This window comes from Rhinocladiella mackenziei (assembly GCF_000835555.1).
Source record: "Rhinocladiella mackenziei CBS 650.93 unplaced genomic scaffold supercont1.9, whole genome shotgun sequence".
NCBI classification, from domain to species: domain Eukaryota; kingdom Fungi; phylum Ascomycota; class Eurotiomycetes; order Chaetothyriales; family Herpotrichiellaceae; genus Rhinocladiella; species Rhinocladiella mackenziei.
In genome coordinates, this window is record NW_013550596.1 from 514,367 (window position 1) to 523,192 (window position 8,826).

The 8,826-nt window shown below is 50.9% G+C and overlaps 3 protein-coding genes across 3 annotated transcripts; 2 read left to right on the forward strand and 1 right to left on the reverse strand.

Moving 5' to 3' along the window:
- Positions 1-1,235: 1,235 nt before the first annotated feature.
- Z518_10393 (uncharacterized protein) lies at positions 1,236-2,039 on the reverse strand (the record flags this gene model as incomplete). The annotated part of the gene is made up of 1 exon (XM_013411936.1): positions 1,236-2,039. The coding sequence occupies one exon, from the start codon at positions 2,037-2,039 to the stop codon at positions 1,236-1,238; it is 804 nt and encodes a 267-aa protein (XP_013267390.1).
- Positions 2,040-4,842: 2,803 nt separating this feature from the next.
- On the forward strand, positions 4,843-6,434 carry Z518_10394 (uncharacterized protein; the record flags this gene model as incomplete). The annotated part of the gene is made up of 2 exons (XM_013411937.1): positions 4,843-4,906; positions 4,954-6,434. 2 exons carry the CDS (start codon positions 4,843-4,845, stop codon positions 6,432-6,434), a joined length of 1,545 nt encoding a protein of 514 aa, XP_013267391.1.
- Positions 6,435-7,075: 641 nt separating this feature from the next.
- On the forward strand, positions 7,076-8,388 carry Z518_10395 (uncharacterized protein; the record flags this gene model as incomplete). The annotated part of the gene is made up of 2 exons (XM_013411938.1): positions 7,076-7,193; positions 7,250-8,388. 2 exons carry the CDS (start codon positions 7,076-7,078, stop codon positions 8,386-8,388), a joined length of 1,257 nt encoding a protein of 418 aa, XP_013267392.1.
- Between the last annotated feature and the right edge of the window lie 438 nt (positions 8,389-8,826).

Consider the following 8,826-nt stretch of genomic DNA (forward strand, 5'->3'; position numbering starts at 1 on the left):
TAAAAGGAGTCTCAGGACCTCGACAAGTAGATAGAAAACAGAGCGCTCCTTCATCTCAAGTTGCACAAAAGTTTGACAGGAGCAGAAAAAGCTGGTAGAAGAATCAGGCAGGGAAAGTTGCTGATGAATCAGGCCTGTACTGATGCGAGAGGTGGGTGCACTGAGGTGGGAGAGATTATGAATGATGAACGTATGGGAGAGAAGATTGATTGATTGATTTATCTCAAAGCACACTCTCTGCCTCAGGCGTCACTATAGATTGATAATGCCAAGCCAATCGCGGTGACAACGCCAAGCCAGCCGTGGTGACACGCCAAGACAGAATTGCCTATTCTGGCCAACAATGAACGGTTTAGTAGCCCTTCAGCAGAGAGGCAATAGATTGAAAGCGGATGTATAAGTGTCAACTCTCTCGAGGATGTAAGACTTGGCGTGCCAGCCAAGTGCTCACGTGAGAATAAAGACGCTTGCAATGAGCGAAGAGTGGATGGTCTTGGCATTTAGGGAAGAAGAACTCCAGAATGTCTCGGGAGAGCGACAACCCACGGCGACTCGCGTACCACAGCGACATCACTAAACGCCAATCGGGGCTAGTTGTGCAGGCGTTGTCCGCATGATGGAAGGTACCTGAAAACACCCCATTTTCCTAGGGGCTTGAAGTATCCCTTTCCATCTACCTTGTCTCCCTCACACAGTTGGCGCTTTTTGATGCTCTTTCAACGACGTCGTTGAAGTCCTTTGCACTCGTCTTCCCACGCCTTTTTGCACTCGATTTTTGGTGTTGTGGCATGTTAGACCCTCTCTGCCTCCTGTGTAGCCTGTCTGTCGCCTCTGTAGTCCTCCTGTTGCTTCGTGGCCTCGCTGCCGACCCACTTCAGGGCCGTCTTAACTCCCTGTGAGCTTCCTGTGAGTCCTGAATGAATCCCTGCTCTTTTGCCTGGTTGTATCTCGTAGTGTGAGTGCGCATTCTCTTGCCTCTACCTCCTACCAGGTACCTTTCCATCGTTCGGACAAAGCTTGTACAAGTAGGCCCGATTGGTGTTTAGTATTGTCGCTGTGATACGCGAGTCGAAGCATTCCCCTAACGTGGGCCATTGCATTTCATAGAGTTGCTCTCTCTGTGTCTCTTCGGCGTCTGCATCCCATAGAAACTACCATATCAGATTCTTCTGGATTCTGTTAACCGGTTCAATTCTTTCACGTTCACCTTCGTTGCCCAGGCGTCCATCCGATGCTCAGCCACCATCCCACGATGTGCCTTCCGCAATTCCAGCTGGTGCAACGTCGCGGGATGAATCGACAGCTCGCCTCTCGAAGACGAATCGTGGCACGGGTGGGACTGGTATATCATTCGCCAATCCCGGCGGCAGGAGAGGGTTGTTCAGACCTGGTGCCGACTGTCCATTTTCCCAGTCCACGGTATGCTGGGCGTTGTTGGAGATGTCAACGCTGATGATACGCGTTACTGAGCCGTTGTGTTGCACGGCTGGAAGCTCATAAGTGCGAAAGATGTTGGGACCATTGTCGGGTCTTCTTTTCTCAGGATTATCCTGCTGAAAAGCACCCAGTCCGCCATAACCGTTCTTCTCCCCGACATAAACAAGGATGTCACCGCTAGCAGCCGCGCCAATCGCCTCCGCAGAACGCGCAATGTAGACGTCTCCCCTTTCATTTATACCCAGCTGAAAAGTCTTCCCCCGGCTTCCCATCATCACATTTCCCCAGTAGGCGTTGTCCGGCATCTCGTTATATACATTTCCCAGAGGGTTGTACTGATCACGAAGTTTCTTGATATTTCCATTGCTCACGCCGAACGAAAAGAGGATAGTGGGATGGCCGTTCGTAATGATTCCACAGGTTTTCATGTCGGCGATTAGACATTCAACCGTGGGAAAGTCGATATTGGGGTCTTCACACGCCCAAAGCTCGCCGTCTGGTGGTCTGTCAGGACATGTCTTTCCGGGCGGATACGGTTTAGCTGGCATAGGTTGCGGATCCCATGACTGATCTGAGAAGCAGTTGCCAGCTGTGGCGGACATTACATGTGTTGTAAGCAGTATTGATAGGACCGACAGGAGTTGGACCATCTTCGGGCGGCGTAGAAGGAGATTTGAGAGCCTCTTAGTCGGCAATGACCGATGAAAAGGTCTTTGCTCTTCTTCTTTTCAGCAGCTGTAGCAGCTCGTATTCAATTTGGATTGCAATTAAGAAGCACGACCCTATTCAACCTCCTATACCCTGGTTATATAGCACTGGCAAGTTGTTTTGAATACGCCATACTTGACCTATTCTTCTGGACATCTGGCCGCCGCCGGCCGTTGCGCGCACCTGAGACGCACACTCCCATCTCGCGAGGTGTAATTGTAGAGTGTGTAAGATGTTGCATGACGATGTTTAGAAACCAACACCGTGTCAGCAAGCTCTCAATTGGCGCTACACTCATTCGACCCGGACGCAATTTCAAGAAAATATATTTGACCCAATCCTGACTTGGCTGACACCGGCGGTAGCAAAATAGGTTGTCGGAGTTGTCCATGGTCTTGTCGCTTGTTCAAACTTCCAGGCCTACCCTTGGTACAGAAGCAGCCACGCCCTCAGTAAGGAGGGCTGAAAAGTAACCTGGTGTTAATCACCTCGAGCGCGAGCCTAAGCACTCACAAGGCATACTTTGAAAGCCAAGGTCTGGCCTTGTTATGATACCAGGTGTCCAAAAGATGACCCAGGCTCAAGCGCCGTGACTGTGAGGCTGCGGAATCAAGCGCTTTTCTGGTTGAGAGCTCAATAGCAGTCTGCCACAAGGGTCGAGACGCTTTGTGGAATGCTGTCCAAGTCCGTGGGTAATTGATGCCGCCAGTGCAAGAACCAAAACGAAGCTCCGACGCAGCACTGATTTGGACGAAAGGAGAACGTTTGGATTGGTGAGGTTTGTGATTTTACGGAGGACTTGTTCTATTTCGAAGGGGTCCAAGGGACCGTCAGACTATATACTTTCGAAGCGTGTACGAAGGTCTTTACAAGCCTTGGCGTCGCCACATATCACAAGGCGACGAGGGGGGTGTCACGGGACCACATGCCAAGGATTACATAATCATGGGTTCTTCAGCACTTCCTGCGTAGCATCCCATCTTGACTCCCTTCGTGCTACGTCTTGTGATCTAGAACTTGATGTTAGCTAGAATACATTGATTGTATCCTTGACCCCGAACTTTCACGGATTGGATCCGATGGCGGTGGTATATCATGGGGTCGGATTCATGAATCATGTCGACATCGAGACTCGTTCGTTAACGCTCGGTTACGAACCATTTCGAGCGTGATCAGTAAGAGCTCGTCTAGGTTGTCCACAGACTGGATCCGATGAAATACCACGGCCCGTCGGATCCAATCCATAGATCATCTCGATGTCGAGGCTTGTCCGTTCACGCTCGGTTACGAAGCATCTCGAGTGTGATCAGTAGAGCTTCTCTGGGTGGTCCACGAATTGGATCCGATGGAGTACCACGGCCCACCGGATCCAATTCATGGATCATCTCGACGTCGAGGATATCGAATAGGGTGCCCCCTCTGAGGGCCACTTGGTCCACAGACTGGATCCGATGAGTGGTGGCCCGGAAAAATGTTTAATCCGATGGGTACTTTCTCGGAAAATATTTAATCCGGGGATGGGTGGTCCACAGACTGCGTAGATGTCGACATCTATCGACCCCCCGGCCACGTGGTCCATGGATTGGATCCGATGACGGTGCGGCGAGGGAGGCCAGCACGTCGATCTTGGCGTCGCCACGCAACGCCAAGCCCTAACCAGGCGATTCCAAAATGAAAAAAATTCAGATTTATATTTTATTCCGCCAAAAACCGCTTCAAAATTGACACCAAATCGTGGTTGACCTATCAAGGACGTAACCGAGTGGTAAATCACTCGAGTTGCAGTCGAATTGAGGGGCCTTACTAGTGTTCGATCATAGGTAAGGTAAGAGGGTTGTCCGGCCTAGCTCCATTGAGTCTAGGTACCCTAGATGGGTAAACGTAATGCTCCAGCCAGTGATTGTTGATGATGTCGTCTTGTTTATACCGTTGGGAGGTCACTGATTCAAACTCTTCTGCAGTTAAACTTGTGTGGCTGAAGCTTTCACTGGCTGCGGCGCCCCATCTATAAGTTCATCAGAGATGGACTATAGGAGGGGCCTTTTATTTTCTTAATATTTTTTTGTTTGCGTATATGTGGATCGCCTGCCTTATAGAGTCCATATTAGTAGGCGTAGAGGAAATTTCACTAAAAGTTAATGTTGCCGAGTGGTCCTAATGCTTCGCGTTAGACATAGTGGGAATAAGACCACGTTGTCTAAATAAATTCCCTTCAGACCCACTTAAAGTCGCCAGGCAACTCAATCAATTCAATCAATTGGTTGAAATGGTGGATTGACTTGCCACCCTGTGTATAAAGGGAGATGAGAGATGGGACGAGGTTCAAGATGATTTTCGTGACAGTCCGTCTCTCTAGGGAGCATTATAAGGAAATTCGAAGGGCCCTCCCTTCCTGTCGTCGAGGCGCTATGTTCGAGGTGGTGCAGTCGAAGGTACCCCCTTCTTTTAGGTTCCCTGGCGGTTTCTGAAGGTGACTGTTAAAGATGCTAGGAAGTCAATCTGGGATGGCGGACCAGGTTAGCGTTCTTGGCATCGAGGGAAAAACGCCTCTAAAAGCGGCGGCAGTAACCGCCAAATTCGGCGGGAAATTTCCCTGCAATTTGCGTTGGACCGAAATGTTCACGTCGCTCAATGGCCTGAATCTCGTCATTGAGCTATAGCACACTCTTCCTCTTCGGTTCGCCATCCTAATTCGTCATGGCCGAGTCGACTTCGAAAACTGCGCTCCAAATTCAGCCAGAAAGGGGTATTGGCTGGATCAGTATGCTCCCTAACCATCGTTTTCTTTGAATCCTCTGACTTGGAAAGCCCTTGGATTCTCACTTCATAGTGTCATTTCGAGACTCAAAGCATCTCGACAGACTTACCCTAAACTCGAACTATCGTACTCTGCGTCGGAACCCATCACGAAACCTGTCATCGTAGGCCTTCCTTCCAATGGACTCCGCCTTCGATTCGATGGCCCCGATCAAAGATTGCGGCTGATTGAAGTTCTGGACTTTTCCCTGAGCTCTTTTGTCTACAAGAATACAGATCTTGTTCGTCGAACTAAGAGTTCGGAAGAGAGCACCCAAGATGAAACCTCTCCCAGTGGTCCGACTTTTCGACACGTCTACAGCCGACTGTTTGGACCGACATACGCGGGAGAATACATTCCCCCTGAGACAGGCATGTCCCATGGGACCTATGTTCTTTCCTATCCGGGCCTCGCCTTCACATTTCCCGTCAAGCACAAGTCTTGGTCGGACAAGGTGGATTTCGTTTCCGTATTGTCTTCCTCCGCCACCGGCCCAGCCATCTCGATGGCCATCTTCTCGGGATCTTCATGGACGGACGCGCGCTCTGATCTGTACACAAGACCTCCCACTTATCCTCGATTCCCATTACTGGTTGGCAAATCTACCGAGACAGTTCCAGATGAAATCGAGGAGGTCAGAGTGTTTGGAGGAGGGAGGCTCGAACTGATTCGGAGAAACTCCCCGCCGTTGACCATTATCCTGAGCGAAACCACGCCTCAAGATCTCGTGGCCGAATTGGGACCCCCCGATGCAATCTATCGGAAGCATGACAGGCGAATTTCCATTCATGCCACAGGTCATCCTGCCAATCGACGCCGACCCAGCATATCTCCAGGGCTGGACCCTCAGGCTTCAGATATTGATCAATCATCCATTCAAAGCTACACGGAAGATTCGGATATGGAACCCGAGTGTGATGAAGACCGGACGAATGAGTCCAGTGATGAGTGCTTTTACAATTACTTCCATCATGGATTCGACGTGCTGGTGTCGTCGCCAGCTACCAGGTCACCTCCGTTCCCCGGTTCTTCGGTGAACGAACCATCAGGATCATCAAGCGCCCAGCTCGTGGCGACCAAAATGATATTGCACGCCAATGTTCCGGGATCCTTCTCTTTCAACCGACATCGACGAAGCAGATGGGTGATACGAACTGGTGGAGACAATCGGGGGCCAAGCTTAACTTCAGAAATGGCGTTCTCTGAGATATCTTCCGCGCTGAAAAGGGTGTGGCATGAGACATACAAGGATGAGGAAGAGGAGAAACAAATGCAGCGGGGAATGGTCCTGAACCGGGGATGGGGAGAGAGTCCTGACAGCTCGATTGAATTACTGGGGGATCTAGAGGAGAGTCCAACTCGGGAGAAGGCCGACGACAACGGCACATCAGAAGCGGTAGGCGGGATGAGCAATACCGAGTTGTTTGGGTTCCCCGGAATGCTGTTTGAGGTGCTGAAGAATGATACTGTCAGCTGTCTGACGGTGTTTTGATTGACTCTGTCGACGGGAATAGAATTTAATTGATGCCACGCATACTGACCCCGCCAAAATACTTGTAATAGGGGTGCAAGTAGGAGATTGTGGACAGGGTTGCCGTGGACGCCTGGCTAGTGGTCCTTGAACTGTGTCTTTGTAGCCGCCCGCAATTGGCTGAGACTCAGCGAGGGTCCGAGGGGCGTCTGACCAACCTCCCACCTTTGGATTCTCCATGCCATTCCCACCGCACACCACCGCACAACATACTCAACTCATTCGGACCCCATTACTCTTGTGGACTTTTGGTACTGATCGAAGAGTCTCTCCCACACTGTCGATGTCGCCGTACACCTATGAAGTCGCCTACGACCAGCACTCGGCCGTCATCTATTCCTAGCGAAGATGCCCACCTATCATTACACTTTGTCTGCCGCCACAAATATCCCGGGTACTGCGCCTCTATTGCATTCCCTGCTTCAACGTTCCACACCCGTCTTTCACTGCTGTTGGTCTGAGAAATGGTCGTTGACATGTCACTGACATCTACAGTCGAAACGCCCAGCTGTTGCGGCTTCCACCCCTCGCGCGGATGAATCGCTGATTTCACCGCAATCACACGCTATCTTGAACCGAACCGAACCCGATCCCGACGAAAAATGTCGAAACCCAATGTTATCCGTTGTCTGGTAGACGACACAGCCTTGACCAGAAACATCGCAGAGATTGAAGCCTGGGTGTCGCAAGGTCTCATTATTCTGGTGGTGCCTCTCTACAGTATGCTCACCCTTGATGGGACAAATGACAAAAGAACCTTTTGTTAACCAGCCTAGCTCTTAATCGCCTCAATGTCCTCAAGAAAGATTCGTCGCAAATCGGCCAGAACGCGCGCAAAGCGGTCAAATTCCTGGACCGCAGCACTTCTTCACGAGGCGATCTACGATACGATCCCGTCGTGTTGCAGGGCCCAGATGACCAATACGCAACGTGGCCCGAGGTGGAGGCGCACTACCTCAATATGAATGTGAAGACGGCCGGTATCAACGAGGAACACGTTTCAATCTCTACTATGGACAACAAACAAGAGAAGGACGCCGAAGTCACATTAAAGGGAACTGCTGCGTCCGGCGGCACACTTTCACAAATGTTGCTTGACAAACTCAACTTTGCCAAGGATCCGGCTACAATGTCGCCCACGTCTACACCACCTCTTTCACCCTCTTCTTCTGGACCACAGAGTTCCAAGACCAGCCCTGAAGTCAAGTCGGCCACTATGAATCGCCAGGACCAAACACCTGTTCCACCATCGCTGAAGGACCTGCTCAATCCCGTGGTGTGGTACATGCATGAGAAAAAGTCCCCCCACGATGGTAACGTTGTCTTCCTGACCAACTCGGCTGATACAATGCATCTCGCGCGCGACTTTGGTATCCCTACTAAGAACATCCACCAGCTGAGAAGTGCTCTTGGATTGGAAGAAACAGAGGCCAAAGCACCGGAGAATTCCAAGAAGGAGTCGGTGAAGAAACCTCCACGCTCAGAACCCAAGACATTGTTCAGTTACGACGAGGTTGACAGTGACGAAGAAGAAGTCGTCTTCAAGCCACGAAGCCGAGGTGCGACCAGGGGGCCACGAGGCTCTGGCGCCGGAAACGTGCGTACCAAAGGTGGACGTACGCGATCTCCTCGGACTTCCTTCAGCACACCCGCTCAACCGGCGCAACCAAGACCACAGATTCCCGTTGAGGAGATTGACCCAGATTCATTCGATCGTGGAAGTTTTGGCCGTGGTAGCACTCCACTCGTCAACACCGGCAACCCCACCCACAACCAGTTCAACAGCAGTCGCCATTCCGGATATCGTGGTAATTATGGCCAAGGAAGTGGCAGAGGAACAAACTATTCTCGTGGGTATGGCCGCGGGTTTGAGCGTGGATCGACCCGCGGAAGAGGTCGATTGTTCGTACCATGAACACGGTTGGATCTGTCGCAGATTCCCCCAACATTTGCGACAGTGACTGGCGCAACAACCATTTACCGGCACAAGCCAATGTCATCTATGACAAAGCACTTCGAAAACTTGAGGGACTTGCATTCCGGGCGAAAGTCATCAAGAGTTTGACAGAAGAAATTCGAATTTTCGAGCAGACACGGTCACACACCAACATACCAGATCCATGACACTGAACTTCAATTCTGCGGGCGTCTGTCGTCTTCATTTGAGGACCTGGATGATCGTTTGGCAATTTTCCGTGAGAGGATGTCTGGGTGAGGGAAGACGCATAATATGCTACGGAAAGGATGTTGGGAAGTGTGCAGATAAGGGGGGGAGGGAGTTGAGAATGACTTCGTTTCTTTTGTTTCACTGCAGATGGGGAACAGATCCAATGGATTTCAACCCATATTCTTG